The following is a 20,867-nucleotide window of genomic DNA, read 5'->3' on the forward strand; positions in this document are numbered from 1 at the left end:
CGATCCACGGTGTCCTGGCGAATATGTTTGTATGACATGTGATTAAGGTCTGCAGACAATACAGTGTGGTACTGCATTAAATCAAAATCACACGCTATGCTATGAAATATGTTTTGCCACTCTTTGGAAATTGTTGCAAAGAATTTAGCATTATTTTATTTAGAAACGAAATTGTATTCTATGCATTAACCCCTTCCCGACCGCCAAATGTACATTTACGTCGGCAGAATGGCACGTACAGGCACATTGGCGTACCTGTACGTCCCTGCCTTCTAGCGGATGGGGGGTCCGATCGGGACCCCCCCGCTACACGCGGTGGTCGGATTCCCTCGGGAAACGATCCGGGACGACGGCGCGGGTATTCGTTTATAGCCGCTCCGTCGCGATCGGTCCCCGGAGCTGAAGAACGGGGAGAGCTGTATGTAACACGGCTTCCCCATGCTTCACTATGGCGCTGCATCGATCGAGTGATCCCTTATATAGGGAGACTCGATCGATGACGTCATTCCTACAGCCACACCCCCCTACAGTTGTAAACACACACTAGGTGAACACTAAATCCTACAGCGCCACCTGTGGTTAACTCCCAAACTGCAACTGTCATTTTCACAATAAACAATGCAATTTAAATGCATTTTTTGCTGTGAAAATGACAATAGTCCCAAAAATGTGTCAAAATTGTCCAAAGTGTCCGCCATTATGTCGCAGTCACGAAAAAAATCGCTGATCGCCGCCATTAGTAGTAAAAAAAAAAAATTAATAAAAATGCAATAAAACTATCCCCTATTTTGTAAACGCTATAAATTTTGCGCAAACCAATCGATAAACGCTTATTGCGTTTTTTTTTTTACCAAAAATAGGTAGAAGAATACGTATCGGCCTAAACTGAGGAAAAAAAATGTTTATATATGTTGTTGGGGGATATTTATTATAGTAAAAAATATTGCATTTTTTTCAAAATTGACGCTCTATTTTTGTTTATAGCGCAAAAAATAAAAACCGCAGAGGTGATCAAATACCACCAAAAGAAAGCTCTATTTGTGGGGGAAAAAGGACGCCAAATTTGGTTTGGGAGCCACGTCGCATGACTGCGCAATTGTCTGTTAAAGCGACGCAGTGCCGAATTGTAAAAACCCCTTGGGTCATGTAGCAGCATATTGGTCCGGTCCTTAAGTGGTTAAGATAAAGAGCCTTTCATGTGCAGCAGCCCCCCTCAGACCCCCTAATACTTACCTGAGGTCCCTCTAGATCCAGCAATGTTGCAGAAGTGTCTCACCCATCCGGAACTCCCCTCCTCATTGGCTAAGACAGCAGGGTGGTGCCATTGGCTCCTGATACTGTCAATTAAAGGCAGTCAGCCAATGAGGAGAAAAAGATGGCAGACCAGGCTTCGCCATATCTGAATGGACACAGGAAGCTATAGCTCGGCTCGGGTGCCCCCATAGCAAGCTGCTTGCTGTGGGGGCACTCAACTGTAGGGAGGGGCCAGGGGCACCGAAGAGGGACCCAGAAATGAGGAGGATCCGGGATGCTCTGTGAAAAACCATTACACAGAGCAAGTAAGTATAACACCAACACTTCACATCTACAACCGAGAAAAACTTTATTAACATTAACATCTTTCCAAATTCCTCCCCCCTAACCAGGACACATCTAGTGATTATAAGACAAACCACAACACAGAATGTTACATTATATTAGGATCCATTATAAAAGTGATCCCATAGACTTCTATTGGTGACCCATTCTGTGGGGACACATTATATTGGGGACACATTCCAGTTCTAGTAATCATACATTATTATGGTGATATCATTATATTACTGATATACTCCATTATTTGTTTTATTAGTAAATCTTGGGTTTATTTCTTCACATGCTTCCTCTGAGATTTTTCCATCGATTTTCATCTCTTTCTATTCATTTGTAGATCTATTATTCATTTCTATTTCTCCACACAATACAATTATCAATAAAGTCATTGTAAATGTATTAATAATAAGGAAAGAGACGTCTACACATAATGGGGGTTATCCACAAAGCCGCGGCGCAACGTAACTTTTCGGATTTAAGTTACTCCGCCGCAAAATTCCCAAGTTAGGTGCCGATCCACAAAGCACTTACCTGGAATTTTGCGGCGCTGTAACTTAAATCCGTCCGGCGCAAGGCGTTCCTATTCAAATGGGCGAGTCCCATTTAAATTAGGCGCGCTCCCGCGCCGGACGTACTGCGCATGCTCCGTCGGGTAAATTACCCGACGTGCATTGCGCTAACTGACGTTGCTCCGACGTCATTTGCTTAGACGTTAACGTAAATGGCGTCCAGCGCCATTCACGGACGTCTTACGCAAACGACGTAGAATTTAAAATTCGACGCGGGAACGACGGCCATACTTAACATGGCTTAAGACAACTAGGGCTTAGCCCTAGTTTTACGCGGCGGAACTCGACGTAAACGACGTAGATTTAGAGCGTCGGGCCCGTCGGAGCGTTCGTGGATCGCCGTAACTGGTCATTTGCATATTCTACGCCGGCCTCAATGGCCTCGCCAACCTAGCGGCCGGCCTAGAATTGCATCCTTAAGATCCGACAGTGTAATTCAATTTCACATGTCGGATCTTCGTCCTAACTATGGGAAACTGAGTCTGTGGATCAGTTCCATAGTTAGGACCAGGGATACGACGGAGTAACAGCAGTTACTCCGCCGTATCTCTTTTGAGGATCTGGCCCAATAAACCTATAGATAGATAGATTTGGTACTAAAAGGCCAGTACAACTCTATCTATACTTTCTACATTGGGTCCCTCGGAAGTCATTTCTCTACTATGACATCACAGCTCGGACACAGACAATAAGTCATGTTACAATCTGTGCTTTTTCTAACCTCCGGAACTCTATACAATTCTTCACCGTTCCATCTCACTAGGTTGGACTTGATGGACTTGTGTCTTTTTTCAACCTCATCTACTACGTAACTATGTATGTAACTATACACAGTGCTCATGTACTGGGAGGAGCCATTAGAACTAATGCCCCGCCCCCTCCTATAGCTGACCCAAAGGCTGTACACACCCACTTATACTTTCCTTTGTTGTTCCTCCATCAAAGTCCTCACTAAGTCCCCAGTTTCCTGAGTATGAGGGATCATGCGATCTTCTCCCAGCATACAGTGATCAGATTTGATCGGCCAATCACAGGACTTACATACTGTCACATGATGGAGAGGTGACATCATCCGTCCTATTTAAGCTCTCACATAACCCACCATGTGTCTCACACGGGTGAGGACTCAGGGATCTGACATGGGTTGATGGGGTGGCTATGAAAGTGGATAGAAGTGGGTTGGGGGGGAGGGGCTGTGGCTGCCTTAAGTGAGCATGTAGACAGTAGTGTGATTTTACCGCATTAATTTCCACGATTTTTCTTTTGCATTTTTTAATCTACCCAACAACAAATTTACAAAAAACAAAACAAAGTGCGGTAAAAACACGATAGAAACGCTCAAAAGCAACATATATAGATGTGAATCGAACCTAAAAATTTCCCTGACACTTTTCAAAAACGCAGAGACACAAAAACGTGTTCCATAGGGATTCATGTTAAAAAAACATGAAAAAAAACGCATTGGCGTGAATGGAGCCTTAAAGCGGAGTTCCACCTAAAAATGGAACTTCCGCTTAACCCACTCCTCGCCCCCTTACATGCCACATTTGGCATGTAATTTTTTTGGGGGGGGAGTGGGGGCTTCAGGAGAAGGGGACTTCCTGTCCCACTTCCTCCTTCTGCCGAGGGGCTGGAAAGGCGATTAGCTTAATCGCCTTTTCACAGCCCCTCCCTGTAGGCGAGCGCCTGTCCAATCGGGTGCCTGGCCGTGAAGCCGAAAGCTGTCACTGCCGGGTGCCCACACTAAGAATGAAGACGCCGGCCGGTGAGGGGGGGCGAGGAGTGGAGCCCCGGCCGGCGCGTTGCTGGAGCCGTGGAGCAGGTAAGTGTCTGTTTATTAAAAGTCAGCAGCTACACTTTTTGTAGCTGCTGACTTTTAATAAACTTAAAAAAAAGGTGGAAAACCCCTTTAAACACTCAGGCCCAGATTCTCATACATTAGCGTTGCTCCTGGGCAGCGTAATGTATGAGCTCTACGTTTCACCGCCGCAGGTCTACAGGTTTAAATCCTGATTCTCAGAACACTTACCTGTAAACTTGCGGCGGTGTAACGTTAGATTGCTCGGCGCAAGCCCGCCCAATTCAAATGGGGCGGGCACCATTTAAATTAGGCGCGCTCCCGCGCCGAGCGTACTGCGCATGCTCCGTCGGGTAAATTACCCGACGTGCATTGCGCTAAATGACGTCGCCCCGACGTCATTTGCCTAGATGTATACGTAAATGGCGTCCAGCGCCATTCACGGACGTCTTACGCAAACGACGTAATTTTTATTCAATTCGACGCGGGAACGACGGCCATAGTTAACATTGGTTGCGCCTGCTAATTAGCAGGGGCAACCTTACGCGTCGGGTACGCTACGCAAACGACGTTAATTCGCTGCGTCGACCTCGCGTATGTTCGGGAATCGCCGTACTTACCTCATTTGCATAGACGACGGGGAAAAGCGACGATGCGACACCTAGCGGCGGGAAAAAAAATTACTTTTAAGATCTGACAGCGTAACAGCCTTACGCTTGTCAGATCTAATGGGTACCTATGCGCAACTGATTCTGAGAATCAGTCGCATAGATACCCGGGGCCAGATGAGGTGTTACGACGGCGCTAATGGTGTTGCGCCGTCGTAACGCCTTTGAGAATCTGGCCCAAAATGTTTTTTGCTTTTTATAGTTCAATAGACTTCAATGGAGAAGCTGCAGAAACGTATGTAGTGCATTTTGCATTTTGAAATCTGACCAAACAGCAAACTATCTAAAAAAAAGTAGAAAAAAATACCACAAAGGGCAAATTTCGGTAAAAAAAACCTGTGGAAAGCACAACAAAAAGCACAGCAGAAACGCTGAATCGAATTGTATAGATGTGACACCCAATGTGATCCGATTCCAGTGAGGACCAAAAAAAGGGTTCGGCACCATTTTGGTGTGAATGTGATTTCAGTCACACAGTTTGTACGGCTGAATTCACATCACACTGGCGGGCTCTAAACCTTCCCCTTCCTTACTATACTAAACATATCGGGCCAGATTCAGATACCTTTAGGCGAGCGTAGCGTATCTCCTATACGCTACGCCGCCGTAACTTTGACAGGCAAGTCCCGTATTCAGAAACAATTTACGCCCAAAGTTACGGCGGCGTAGCGTATACGGGCCGGCGTAAGCCCGCCTAATTCAAAACTGGCTGGTAGGGGGCGTGTTGTATGCTAACTAATCGCGACCCCACGTCTTTGACGTTTTTAACGAACGGCGCATGCGCTGTCCGTGAAAGTATCCCAGTGTGCATGCTCCAAACTACGCCGCAAATAGTCAATGCTTTCGACGTGAACGTAACTTACGCAAAACCCTATTCACGAACGGCCTACGCAAACAACGTAAACCGTAAAAAATTTGACGCTGGCCCGACGTCCATACTTAACATTGCATACGCCTCATAGAGCAGGGGTAACTATACGCCGGAAAAAGCAAACGACGTAAAAAAAATGCCCTGGGCGCACGTACGTTTCTGATTAGGCGTATCTACCTAATTTGCATATTCAACGCGTAAATCTCCGGAAGCGCCACCTAGAGGCCAGCGTAAATATGCAACTAAGATACGACGTGTAAGAGACTTACGCCGGCCGTATCTTAGTAAAATTCTGGCGTATCTTGCTTTCTGAATACAGAAAGAAGATACGCCGGCGCTTCCTAGAACTTACGCGGCGTATCAATAGATACGCCGACGTAAAGTCTATCTGAATCTGGCCCATCATTCTTATTTCAGTCTGTGTTCCTGTTGGAGAGTTCTCCTCATTTCCTGTCTAGATAAATGTTGTCACCGGGACAGGAAGTGAGGGGAAATCTCTCTAATGGAGCTCCGGATAGAAGAAAAAAACCTGACAGGGGATCTAATCCTGACCCACTTTGCCTAAAAACAGTCTGGGCTCTCTGATTACATTTTGTTTTTCCAGAAATAAATCTCTAGATGATGTCTTCATAGATTTCCTCTCTGATTGTTCCATTTATTTCCCTCTCTTTGTAGTATAGATTGTATGGAGGAGGAGGGGGAGGGGCAGAGAGGAGAGGTGACCCCATCCTATCCCATCTTAGTGACCTCACCCCACCCCCCTCTATATGCCTGATCATGGCTGACCCCCATACAGAGGGACCACATGTGACGGAGGGGCAGAGAGGAGGGGGAGGGGAAGGAGGAGGAGGGTTGGAGGGAGGAGATGGCTGATGTCACATACTGTGACAAAACACAGAAAGTATTATGTCAGATTGTCATGGGATAGATAGATAGATAGATAGATAGATAGATAGATAGATAGATAGATAGATAGATAGATAGATAGATAGATAGATAGATGAGAGATTTCTCACTGACCAATAAGAACATGTTATTGTTGCTCCAGTAATTGGACAGATATTCTACCCAATCACAGCGATCAGTAAGAAATCTCTCTTTTATTTATAGTAGAATAACTTGCAGGAAGCCACACCCACTGCTGTATACTATTGGATGAATATTATATAAATCCCAATTCTTCGTCTGACATCACCAGACTGTGGGCGGAGTTCTCACATCTCCAGCCTCCCCCCCCACATATCTTTATACAACCTCCTCCCACTACACATAACCCAGCACGGAGGGGCTCTGTGAAGGTGGTGGTGAAGGTGTGGAGGGGAGGGATTGGGTTATACAGATCATAAAAGGAGATCCGCCCGGCCTCACAATCCAGATATATCCTGACTCTACTGGAGACATTGGGGGGTAAGGGGGTCTTTTTTTTGTCATGTATCACAGAATACTCATCTTCATACCTGTGCAATCCCCAGGACTTCTTATTATTTCCAATACCTGACTCCTCCCCTTCCCTCTCTATACTGGGGTAACACATCCCGACTGTCCACCAATCTGACCCCCCGACATCCACTTCCCAGTAATGTCTCCCTGAGGAGAAACTCTGACTGCTCAACACCTGAGAATAAACCTGACATCTCTCTGGTGTTTCTGGGTAATTCTGGTTCCTATCTGACTCGGACACAGTTTTCCTGTCATCTGATATCTGAAGAGTATTATAAGCTGTGTTTCCATCCAGTAATATGTCTGCAGCTCCCTGTATGGGGAAGTATATATTTACCTCTGTTATTATATCAGATAAACCTGTGTGTAAGACCCCCGCCACACCCAGACCCCCTCCATCATGGAGGAGCTTCTCATGTCTCTCTCTGTCCTCATTATCTCCATCCTCAGTATCACACAAGTCACCTGTGTCTGATTCCTGTAAGACAGTCAGTGGATCCGTCATGTTACACAGCTCCTCAATGTGACGCATCTTCCTGGACAGCTCCTCCTTCTTTATTTCCAGATCCCGGATGGAGATGGAGATCCGCTCTGCCCTCCCGGGGATTTCCCCCAGGGCTCTCTTCTCCAGATCTTCCAGACGTCTCCTGAGATCTCTAAACAGGACAGTGACTCTCTCGTTGTCACCAGCTGCTTCTTCTTCTACTTTCCTCCTGTGTTCCTGCAGACTCTGGACTCTTTCCTCCGTCTCCTCGCTCTTTGTCCGATGTTTCTGCAGAACATTCCTCAGTGTCGCCTTCTTCTTCTCAGAAGCATCAGCCAGTGATTCCATCTCATGTCCTTTATGTTCTCCAATCACATAACAAGACATACAGACACAGCTGCCATCTTTGGTGCAGAAATACTTCAAAACTTCCTTATGGACGGAGCATTTCCTGCTCTCCATGGACAAGGTGGGGTCACATAAGATGTGTTCTGGGGACGTTTTGTGGACTCTCAGGTGTTTATCACACAAAGAAACCTCACAGTGTAGACAGGATCTTACAGCAGGTACAGGAGAGTCCACACAGTGTGTACAGAAGACCCCGGATGCCTCCTGATCTGGCTGAGCAGACAGGAAATTCTCCGCTATGTTATGTAGTGATATGTTCCTCTGCAGTGCAGGACGACTCCTGAACCTTTTTCTGCATACAGGACAGGAATATCCTCCAGACCCCTCCTGTGTATCCAGCACATGATCAATACAGACCCGGCAGAAGTTGTGACCACATTTCAGGTTTACAGGATCGGTATAAATGTTCAGACAGATGGAACATTTCAGCTCAGCTCTCAGATCAGCAGACTCCATCACTGAGGGCAGAAGAGAAATGAAACTGAAAGTCTCTGACACCAGAGAGGAATGTGGATGGGGGAGGGGTGACATCCTCCTACACAAGGTGAGGCTGGATGAGTATAATAGGACATGGAGTTCAGAGTACAGAAGAGAGAAGCTTTTTTTTTTGCAGTAGTAATGATAATAAGAGAAAGAAAGAGGGAAAGATGGATGTGGAGAAGACATGCGGAGCACGAAGTGCATTGAGATGAAAAGTGGAGATGACTACATCATGATGAAAAGGGATCTAAAGTCTGAGCTTACACTATACACGGCGTATACTTCAGCCTTTGTACCCCCAAAACATGTCTTCATTGTGCCAACACCCCGTCATGTAGAGAATAATGAAGGTATTGACATTAGAGTCTGAAATGGGCTAAAGTGCCACATTCCCATAATACTGAATACAGAAAAATGTCTAAAAAGTTGAGATCTTTTAGGTACCAAAAAACACAAATATAAAACAATCAATTTGAATAAATATGACATAAAAAAATGATAAGATCAAGGCTGAGTAACCACTTGCCGCCCACCCACAGTAGATTTGCAACGGGCAGGCTGTACATTATGTACTGTGAGCCAGCTGGGTTGTGCAACATGCCCGTCCTGGGGACACAGCAGATTGTGGCTCCCAGTCCTGGGCCACTTTTAGCAGCCGGGCAGTGACGGCCCATCCATACGGGTTACAAGAGCACCGCCCCCTAATCCATGCGCTTGACCCATAATCTACATGCAAGGTGCCGGACGCATGGATTGCAATATGTCAGACCGGCTACTTTCCAAAAAAGGGGTAATTTGGCAGATATTTGTACTGTCCTGGCATTTTTGGCTTCAAGAAATGAAATCAGTACATCAGTACTGATCAATTTTTAGATACACCAATCAGCCATAACATTATAACAACGCACCTAATATTAAGTATGACCCCCTTTTGCTAAAACAGCCCTGACCCATTGAGGCATGGACATCAAAGTCACATCCACATGAATGACAGAACCCAAGGTTTCCCAGCAGCACATTGGCCAAAACATCACCCGGTGTCATGACCCGGATTGTATTCGAACCGGGATCTTCCTGGTCGCTTAAACCATAGCCTTACCTGTTGTGCTACAGAAGAGATCTAGACCTTGGGAATGTTCTTACTGTGTTCAACACTACATCATACTCACTAGCTCCACCTGCTGCCAGCTGTGGACAATTCTCAATCTGGACAGCCTTTAAATAGGAAGTGAGGTCATCACTCAGTGCCCGTTTATTTGGATTACTTCCCTGGGTGTTTTGACTTCAGTGATCTTCCTTGTATTGAACTCCTGCCTGATATCCCGACTATTCTACAGCCTGCTGATTTTGTACCTTACCGCCAGATCGTGAATGACCTTAGCCTGCCTGACCCTTCTCCGGATTTTGATTGTGAACTATTTGCCTGACGACGCTTTGCCTGGATCTCAAGCATACTACTTCCACTTCGGACACTACCTTTTACAGGTACCTTACACCCGGCCTTCTTATACCGCATCCTGGTGCCAGCTATTCCCCAGGTAAGTTATGCCCACTCAACCGGCCATCCACTAGATGTAAAAGAAAACGTCATTCATCAGACCTGGCCACCGTCTTCTTTTTATTTATTATTATTATTATTTTTTTACTAGTAATGGCGATGATCAGTGGGACTGCAACAATGCAGCGGACAGATCGGACACTTTTGACACTTTTTTGGGACCAGTGACATTTATCGATTAGTGCTAAAAATAGCCACCGATTACTGTATAAATGTCACTGGCAGGTAAGGGATTAACACTAGGGGGTGATCAAAGCGTTACATGTGTTCCCTGGGAGGTGCTTCTAACTGTGAGGGGAGTGGACTGACTGGAGGAGGAGAGCGATCGCTGTTCCTGATCACTAGGAAAATCTGATCTCTCTCTACTCCCCTGTCAGAACGGGGATCCGCCTTGTTTACACTGGCAGATCCCCGTTATGGCTGTCTGTAGGCATAAAAAAATATGCCAAGCTTTGAACATCTCACGGAGATCTGTTCAATCCATCATCTGAAAATGGAAAGAGTATGGCACAACTGCAAACCTACCAAGACATGGCCGTCCACCTAAACTGACCGGGTCGGGCAAGGAGAACATTCATCAGAGAAACAGCCAAGAGGCCCATGGTAACTCTGGGGGAGCTGCAGAGATCCACAGCTCAGGTGGGAGAATCTGTCCACAAGACAACTATTAGTTGTGCTCTCCACAAATCTGCCCTTTATGGAAGAGTGACAAGAAAGTCCTATTAGAGTCTACAAAAGACTGGAGACTGGGGTGGAGGTTCACCTTGCAGCAGGAAATGACCCTAAACATTTATTTATAACCATCCATAGGAGCCGGGTTGTGCTTGTGGAGTGAGGACAGGGGGAAATGGCACACACACCACCATGGTTCCTTCTCCTCCATATTGCAGAGCGGTGTGTCACACAGACCAAAGACAGTGGCTTGCAGGCTTCATGCCCCGTACACACCATCACTTTATGTGATGAAAAAAAATGACGTTTTTAAAAACGTCACTTTAATTGACTGTGTGTGGGGGAAAACGTCGTTTTATGTCTTCTAAAAAACGACCAAAAAAAATTGAAGCATGCTTCAATTTTATGTGTCGTTTTTCAAAACGTCAACTTTTACTTCACAGAAATTGACCGTGTGTAGCAAAAAACGTTGTTTAAAACAAAGTTTTTTCACCCGCGCATGCCCAGAAGCTACTTATGAAGCGAGCTTCAATGGAAAAACGTGGTGGAACGTAACCTCGCTTTGCTAGAACATTGTGAGAAAAACGATGGTGTGTAGGCAACTTCGTCTTTGAAAATTGAAGTTTCAAAAACGTCATTTTTTACTTCACAGAAAATGTCGTTTTTTTTCATCACATAAAGTGATGGTGTGTACGGGGCATAAGGAGCGTGAGCCCGAGGCAAGCCGTGAATACCGCAACACGTTTCCGAGGGCAATTCAATTCCAATGCATCGTCAGAATGGCAGAAAATTAGTACATATTAGCTGTAGATTTTTTAAACCTTTTTGATAGTCAGCAATATCAGAGGGAGAGCACAGGTAGATTTCATGTCCAAGAAAAATAAATGATTGCCTCATTTCTAGGAAGGAAGACCAAAAAATTGCACAGATTTACAGAACACCTTTTAACCGTTTCCTGTCATATGAGGTCCTTGACTTTGAGTGGTTATATCTGAATGATGGGTGTAGTTACAGGCATCATTCAGATATCCACTTTTAGAGCCGACAATTCCCTACACCATGAGAGTGATCAAAGTGGCTGGTCAGCCGCTTGATCGTTCTTATGGGCGTCAAAGTGGGACCCCCACCCCCTCCCCTTGCCCTTTGGTGCTTCTACTGACTCACCACTGCCATCAGTGAGTCAGAGAAGGGATCCAGCAGCCCCGGATGCTTACGATAGAGATTTCCGGCAGACCAGATGGTTTCCAGAGTCTCTATGATGGTTCTGAGGCCGGGCGCAATGTTATGACGTCACGCCCGCCCTCTGCATTCAAACAAACGGCGCTGCCTTGTCCGGGAAGCCAAGATTGCTTTTTTTTATTACATTTCAGCCTTCCCAGCCTAGAGGTGAGATGTGGGGTCTTATTGACCTCATATCTCACTGTAAAGAGGACCTGTCATGCTATATTCCTATTACAAGGGATGTTTACATTCCCAATGCCCCCCCCCCGGTCGGTATGTTGGTCACACACTCGACTCCCGTCGCTCGATCATCAGTCCACCAGCCCCCCCGCAATTACCCCATCTAGACTGCATGCAGCGCTTCCTCCTCATCTGCTTCCCCCATGTCTCCTCCTCCTCGGCTTAATGGCAGCTTCCCCTGCATCTTCTCCTCCTCTTTGGCGACCAATACGATCACTTTTCCTTTCGGCCAATCGGGACAGGCTTCCTGATTGGCCGGAAGGAGAATCAGGAAGTTAATAGTGACAATTATTTTTCTATTGTCACACAACTGGGTGGGCTCACTGCGCTCCCGAGCCCACCCTTTTTTTAAGCCAATTAGAGCCTCAGGCTTTAATCATGTGTGTCTAAAAAAAAAAAAACATTGGAATCCATGTGTCCGGTGCCCTGAATGTAGATTGGGGGCAGACGCATGGATTAGGGGGGTGGCGCCCCTTATGGACTTTAATCACTTGCCGACCGTATTCTGTATATAAACAGCGGCAAGGCGGCTCTCCTGTGCAGAATCACGCACCTGTATGTGATTCTGCACTTCCGGGTCTGGGGTGCGCATGCGTGCCTCCAGAGACCCGCTCCTGCTGTGATTGGAGACAGAACAGTGATCTGCCGATGTGAGAATGGGAGGGAGAGATCCTGTGTTTCTTCTATCCTAGAACACGGACCTCTGCCATCCCACAGTTAAAGCACCTCCCCCACAGTTAGTTAGCACCCCCTATGGACACATTTAACCCTTAGATCACCCCTGATGTTAACCCCTTCCCAGTCAGTGTCATTAGTACAGTGACAGTGCATATTTTTAGCATCAATCACTGTATTAGGCCTCGTACAGACGAGAGAATATCCGTTGGAAACGGTCCGCCGGACCGTTTCCAGCGGACATTTCTGCTCCCGATTTTGATCTGATGGGCTGTACACACCATCAGATCAAAATCCCAGCGGAAAACATACGCGGTGACGTGCCGCGCCGTCGCCGCGACGATGACGCGGCGACGATGACGCGGCGACGTGCGTGACCCTGGAAGGTTAATACTTCCAATCATGCGTCGAATCACTTCGACGCATGCGAGGGATGGGGATCGGGCGGACTTATCCGGTGAGTCTGGAAAATGTCCGCTCGGGCCTAAACACGACCAGATCTGTCCGCTGGAACTGATCCGCGGATAAATCCCAGCGGACAGATACGGTCGTGCGTACGGGGCCTTAGTGTCACTGGTCTCCAAAAAAGTGTCAAAAAGTGTCAATCTTTAAAAATTTGCACTTTAGATTTCTCCCATAGACTTTTAAATGTGTTCTGCGGCTTTTCGAATTTGCCGCAAACACCCCAAATTGTTTGCTGTTTGCCGAACAGCCAATGCTCAAGTCAAACTCATGCTCGACTCGAACATAAATCTCATCTCTATCTCTGACATAGCACACTGACTTTAATTTCTGGGTAAAAATGCTTCATCTCTCGATATTTAAATGCAGTCTACTAGAAGGCTTATATGATGTCTCTGTAAGATTTCTGCCTCTTGACTCATTTCTCCTTCTTCAAAAGAAGCCCACCACCAAGACTTACAGGATGTTCATCGTGTCCCTGTAATACTTCTTATTTGTGTCTTTCACATAATCAATGTAATATTTATTTCTTGCTAAAATAAAACATCCTTGATTCTCTCCCTCTTCAAATTCGACCCACTTAAAAGGCTTACATGATTTGCAGAATGTCTCTGCAATATTTCGGCATAATCACTGTAATTTTTATTTTATATATTTTGTTAAAAACTTGCCTTGTCTCTCCATCTTACATTGCTGCCAATCAAGCTGCTTACATACTCTCCAGCCACTGCGTTATTTGTCTGACTATTGTCTCTGAAATATGCCTGTGTCGTTTTTATTTCTTCATAACAATTGCCTCATCTATGGAACATGTGATTCTGTCTATCAAGGTGTTTTGTACACTCTGTGATGACATTTGATTAAGGTCTGCAGACAATACAGTGTGGTACTCCATTAAATGAAGATCACACGCTCTGCTATGAAACATGTTTTGCCACTCTTTGGAAATTGTTGAAAAGTATTTAGCAATATTTTATTTAGAAATGTAATTGTATTCTATGCATTAAGATAAAGACTCTTCCATGTGCATCAGCCCCCCTAATACTTACCTGAGGTCCCTCTAGATCCAGCAATGTTGCAGGAGTGTCTCACCCATCCAGAACTCCCCTACTCATTGGCTGAGACAGCAGGGCGGTGCCATTGGCTCCTGCTACTGTCAATCAAAGTCAGTCAGCCAATGAGAATAGAAAGGGGGCGGACCGGGCTTCACCATATCTGAATGGACACAGGAAGCTATAGCTCGGCTCGGGTACCCGCATAGCAAGCTACTTGCTGTGGGTAACTCAACTGTAGGGAGGGGCCAGGAGCACCGAAGAGGGACCCAGAGAAGAGGAGGATCCGGGATGCTCTGTGCAAAACTATTACACAGAGCAGGTAAGAATAATACCAACACTTCACAATCATCTACAACCGAGAAAAACTTTATTTACATTAACATCTTTCCAAATTCCTCCTCCCTCACCAGGACATATCTTGTGATTATAAGACACACCATCACATGATACATTATATTAGGATACATTATAAAAGTGATCCTATAGAATTCTATTGATGGTCCATTCTATGGGGACACATTATATTGGGGACACATTCTAGTTCTAGTAATCATACATTATAATGGTGATATTATTATATTAGTGATAAATCCCATTATTTATTTTATTAGTAAATCTCTGGATCATTTCTTCACATGTTTCCTCTGAGATTTTTTCATCGATTTTCATCTCTTTCTATTTGTAGATCTATTATTAATTTCTATTTCTTCACACAGTAAAATAATCAATAGAATAATCATTGTAAATGTATTAATAATAAAGAAAGAGATAGATTTTTTTTCTTTCAACATTGGGTCCCTCGGCAGCCATTTCTCTACTATGACATCACAGCTCGGACACAGACAATAAGTCATATTACACTCTGTTCTCTGTCTCAGCTCTGGCACTCTATACAATTCTTCACCGTCCCATCTCACTATACACAGTGCTCATGTACTGGGAGGAGCCATTAGAACTAATGCCCCGCCCCTTTACGTAGGTGACACAGGAGCCGTACACACCCACTTATACTTTCCTTTGTTGTTCTTCAATCAAAGTCCTCACTAAGTCCCCATTTTCCTGGGTATGAGGGATCATGTGATCTTATTCCAGGATGCAGTGATCAGACCTGAGTGGCCAATCACAGGACTTACATGCTGTCACGTGATGGAGGGGTGACATCATAAGTCCTGTGTAAGCTCCGACATAACCCACCATGTATCTTACATGGGTGAGGACTCAGGGATCTGACATGGATTGATGGGGGGCTATGAAAGTGGATAGAAGTGGGTCGGGGGTGGGATGTGACTGCCTTAAAGCGGAGGTTCACAATAAAACAATTATATACCATTACATCCAGCATACTTCCGAGATCTACAGTATGCTGTTTTTTTTTTTTTTTGCTGTACATACTGTTTTATTGTTATTTTCCCCCCGGCTTCCAGGTTCTGGCTCCCGCGGGAGTGGGCGTTCCTATTCAGAGGTTAGATGATTGATGTCTGGTGAAAAAACTTCCCCTGGCGCATAAGGCGCGTCACCAGTTTTCCATAACTAGCCGACCTGCCAGTCGGCTCTATATGGCGCCTGCGCAGCTGTATAGCGCTGTATAGAGCCGACTCACAGGTCGGCTAGTTACGGAAAACTGGTGATGCTCCTTATGCGCCAGGGGAAGTTTTTCACCAGACATCAATCATCTAACCTCTGAATAGGAACGCCCAATCCCGCGGGAGCCAGAACCCGGAAGCCGGGGGGAAAATAACAATAAAACGGTATGTACGGCAAAAAAAACAGCATACTGTAGATGTCGGAAATATGCTGGATGTAATGGTATATAGATGTTTTTTTTTAGGGTGAACCTCCGCTTTAAGTGAGCATGTAGCATTTAGTGCGATTTTACCGCATTTATTGCCACAATTTGTGTTTTACATTTTTTTTATCTACCCAACAACAAATTTGCCGAGATAAAAAAAGCATAAAAATGCAAAACACAAAGCGCAGCAAGAACGCAGTAAAATTGCATGTTCAAAACACAAAAAGCACAGCAGAAATGCTGAAAAGCAACCTGCATAGGTGTGAATGGAGCCTTAGGCTGGGATGACACTTGTGGGATGCGGGAACCAGTGCGATTCCTTTGCGGGTTCCCTCATCACGCCTCAATCACCGGTCATTCACACCAACATCTGAGAACCGCTGCGGGTGTCAATGTAAAGTTAATTACACCACCAAATCAGACAGCACAGCAATGTGATCCCAGCCTAATGCCTAGTACACACAATTGGTTTCCCAGCGGTAAAAAGTCCGCCGGGAATACTGAAGGGAAAACCGAGAACCTACTCGGTTGCTTTCCCCCCTACACACGGCCGGGTTTCGTGGCAGGAAAACTGCCATGAGAGCTTTGGTCGGGAAACCCGGCCATGTGTATGCTCCACCGCAGTGTTTCCCATAGGAAAACTGCCGGCTTAAAAATTAGGAAAAAAGAGAACATGTTATTGTTACTACAGTAATTGGACAGATATTCTACCCAATCACAGCGATCAGTAAGAAATCTCACATTTATTTATAGTAGAAAAACTTGCAGGAAGCCACGCCCACTGTTATATACTATTGGATGAATATTATATAGATCCCAATTCTTCGTCATCTTCCGCCCCCCCACACATCTTTATACAACCTTTATATACACATATCCCAGCATGGAGGGGCTCAGTGAAGGTGGTGGTGAAGGTGTGGAGGTGTCGGGTCGGGTCACACAAATCATAAAAGGAGATCCGCCCGACCTCATAATCCAGATATATCATGACTCTGTTACTGGAGGGATTGGGGGGTAAGGGGGTCTCATCACTGTCATGTATCACAGAATACTGATTATTATATCTTTTCAATGCCCAGGACTTCTTATTAAATCCAATCTCTGACTCCCCCCCTCTCCTCTCTATACTGGGGTAACACATCCCGACTGTCCATCCATCTGATCCCCCGACATCCACTTCCCAGTAATGTCTCCCTGAGGAGAAACTCTGACTGCTCATCACCTGAGAATAATTCTGAAATCTCTCTGGTGTTTCTGGGTGATTCTGTTTTCTATCTGACACGGATACAGTTGTCCTGTCATCTGATATCTGTAGATCATTATTAGCTGTGTTTCCATCCAATAATATGTCTGCAGCTATCTCTATATAGAAGTATACATTTACCTCTGTTATTATATCAGATAAACCTGTGTGTAAGACCCCCGCCACATCCAGACCCCCTCCATCATGGAGGAGCTTCTCATGTCTCTCTCTGTCCTCATTATCTCCATCCTCAGTATCACACAAGTCACCTGTGTCTGATTCCTGTAAGACAGTCAGTGGATCCGTCATGTTACACAGCTCCTCAATGTGACGCATCTTCCTGGACAGCTCCTCCTTCTTTATTTCCAGATCCCGGATGAAGATGGAGATCCGCTCTGCCCTCCCGGAGATTTCCCTCAGGACTCTCTTCTCCAGATCTTCCAGACATCTCCTGAGCTCTATAAACAGGTCAGTGACTCTCTCGGTGTCACCAGCTGCTTCTTCTTCTACTTTCCTCCTGTGTTCCTGCAGACTCTGGACACTTTCCTCCGTCTCCTCTCTCTTTGTCAGAAGTTTCTGCAGAACATTCCTCAGTGTCTCCTTCTTCTTCTCAGAAGCCTCATTCAGTGTCTCCACCTGATGTCCCCGATGTTCTCCAGCCAAACTGCAGGACACACAGATACAGGTCTCATCCTCAGTGCAGTAATACTCCAGGATCTTCTTATGGACGGAGCATTTCCTGCTCTCCATGGACAAGGTGGGGTCACATAAGACGTGTGGTGGTGAGGTTTTGTGGACTCTCAGGTGTTTATCACACAGAAAAGCCTCACAGTGTAGACAGGATCTAACAGCTGGTACAGGAGAGTCCACACAGTGTGTACAGAAGACCCCGGACTCCTGATCTGGATGAGCAGACACAAAATGTCCCACTATGTTATGTAGTGTTGTGTTCCTCTGCAGTGCAGGACGACTCCTGAACCTTTTTCTGCATACAGGACAGAATAAATCTCCAGACCCCTCCTGTGTATCCAGCACACGATCAATACAGACCCGGCAGAAGTTGTGACCACATCTCAGGGTTACAGGATCGGTATAAATGTTCAGACAGACGGAACATTTCAGCTCAGCTCTCAGATCTGCAGACGCCATTGCTAAGGGGATAAGAGAAACGAAACTGAAAGTCTCTGACACCGGAGAGGAATGTGGATGGGGGAGGGGTGACATCCTCCTACACAGGGGGAGGCTGGATGAATGTTATAGAACACGGAGATCAGAGTACAGAAGGGAGAAGTTTAGTTTTGCAGTAGTAATGATGATCATACCTCCCAACTTTATAAGATAGAGAAAGAGGGAAAGACGGATGTGGAGAAGCATTGAGATGAAAAGTGGAGATGACTACATCATGATGAAAAGGAAATTGGTTATATAATCACCTGACCTCTGGAAGATTCACCCCCTTTATGACCAGGCCATTTTTTGCGATACGGCACTGCGTTGCTTTAACTCACAATTGCACAGTCATGCAACGTTGTACACAAATTACATTTATATAATTTTTCCCACAAATAGAACTTTATTCTGATGGTATTTGATCACCTCTAGGTTTTTTTTGCGCTATAAAAAAAAATAAAACAGTTTTGGAAAACATATATTTTTTCTTCCTTTTTTTTTCCATAAAAGTTTTTTTATTTATTAAGAGTAAAGCATAACATACAAGACAAGGTAATTGTCACAGAACAGAAATTAACAGGATAACACGGAAGGTACCTATGTCACGATACAACAGGAGGATCCCAACTGAGATTAACTGACCACGACCGAGGAACAAAAATGTGATGTAGCGTAAAAGGGCGGAGGATCGTAATTTTCAATCCCCCCCCCCCCCCCCCATTAAATGCTGAGGGAAGAAAAAGACGTAAAACAATGATCATGTTTATTATTTAAAGTGCAAGGTATCATGACAGCACAAAGGCGAGGAACCCACAAACAGGAAGAAAAGAGACAAGAAAAAAAAGAGAAGCAGGAAGTAGAGAAGGAGGACTGAAGAAAAGGGAAAGGGGGAAAGAAACAGAGGCAAACGGGTCTTTAGGGGAACAACGAAGAGACGGATAAACACAGCAGGGGAAAATGAGTATGAGTGGATCCGCGCAAGCCCCCCAACCCCCCATGCAACAGTGGGAGCAAAGCCCTCTTTGTTAGACAGCCTAAGAGACATACTGACGGTAGTGTGCTGTCACGCAGCTTTTACTGTCTAGCAGTTATTACATGTTATGTTATTATGTTATTTGGTATGATCCTTACCCCCCTGCTGTTCTGACTAGTTTGGTTGCTCCCACCCACCATTTCCTGCTCTAAACCCCATCTTTGCTTAGTTGCTTGAAAAGTCTGCAGAGTGTGGGAGCTGTGTATCTTAATTGGAAATCTATCTATGGAAAAGCCTCTATGTTTATATCCTTGTTACCTTGAAGCATAAAGAAGCATTGGAAAACACCTCTGGAGTCTTTATTCATTGAGTAAGCTGTCTGTTAAAGTCATCATTCAACCTGCTGCATACATCCTTACAGACTGGGTCTACAAGAAGCTTGTCACAGGTACAACCGATGCTGATACAGAACAGGTAGCGATCAGTGGTGACAAAGTGATTCCAGGAAGCCCATATAGTAGAGAATTTATGCATTCTATCTTGCGAAGTGAAAATCAGTTCCTCCATTTATTTTATGGAGGAAATCTGTGCAAGCCACTCCCTGACTGTTGGAACGCCAGTGGAGCGCCAATGTCTGGGTATACAATGTCTGGTAGCATTAACCATGTGCATGGCTAAGGATTTGTAGTAGTCCTTTTTAGGTAGTGATGTATGGTGCAAGAGAAACTGGGACGGGGTAAAGTCTAGGGTGTAAGTAGTGATATGCAAGATGAGACCATGGACCTCCTTCCAAAAGGGTTGAAGAATCACACACTCCCTCCACACATGAAGCATGGTTCCCACCCGGGCCCACATCTCCAACACGTATCAGGAATACTAGGGGAAAATTTGTGAAGACGTGACGGGGTCCTATACCACTTAGTGATCACCTTGTAGCCATTCTCTTGAATGGCCACATTCGGAGAACCTTTATGAGCGTATTCATAGATAGTGTTGACAAGGGCGTTTGAAGATCTCTATTTCAGGAGATTTGTGAAGGAGTGGGATTCTGTAATGGGGTCTCCAAGAGGTGGGTGTACAGGAGGTTAGATTAGGTGTCTTTGCGGCATTTTACGGTGGCACACGGATTCAAAAGGGCGTAAGTTGTCGTGTCCAAAGTGACTGACTGGCATGGGTTGTGAGAAAGTGTCGGATTTGTCTGTAGGTCCAGAAGGGTAGAGAGGACGTCTTAGTGATAGTTTTCAGGGCTTCATAAGATAAAGGCCTCCCATCAGAGTAGAACTGGAGTGCTAATACGTCCTTAAAAGGCCATTCCTGGCTCAAAAATTCCTCAGACACCCCTGGAGGAAAGTCCGGGTTCCCTCGTAAAGTTGTCAAAGGACTTGGGAGAGGGGGTGGAGACCCGTGTAAAGAGGCCTTTTTGAATGCCAGAAGAGAAGGGTGGATGAGCGGGTGAGCTAACAGGGAATGTGACCAGTTCTTAGAAGGCAGCCAAGGG

General features: G+C 45.4%; 1 protein-coding gene across 1 annotated transcript; it reads right to left on the minus strand.

The window, feature by feature from the left end:
* Positions 1 to 16,588: 16,588 nt before the first annotated feature.
* On the minus strand, positions 16,589 to 18,591 carry LOC120933793 (E3 ubiquitin/ISG15 ligase TRIM25-like). Its single transcript, XM_040347189.1, has one exon. The coding sequence runs from the start codon at positions 18,448 to 18,450 to the stop codon at positions 16,789 to 16,791; it is 1,662 nt and encodes a 553-aa protein (XP_040203123.1). The 5' UTR covers positions 18,451 to 18,591; the 3' UTR covers positions 16,589 to 16,788.
* Between the last annotated feature and the right edge of the window lie 2,276 nt (positions 18,592 to 20,867).

Source organism: Rana temporaria, chromosome 3 (genome assembly GCF_905171775.1).
Source record: "Rana temporaria chromosome 3, aRanTem1.1, whole genome shotgun sequence".
NCBI lineage: Eukaryota > Metazoa > Chordata > Amphibia > Anura > Ranidae > Rana > Rana temporaria.

Bases quoted from the DNA above. Each gene is read 5' to 3' on its own strand.
- LOC120933793 (XM_040347189.1), bottom strand. From the start codon at position 18,450: ATGTCACCCCTCCCCCATCCACATTCCTCTCCGGTGTCAGAGACTTTC.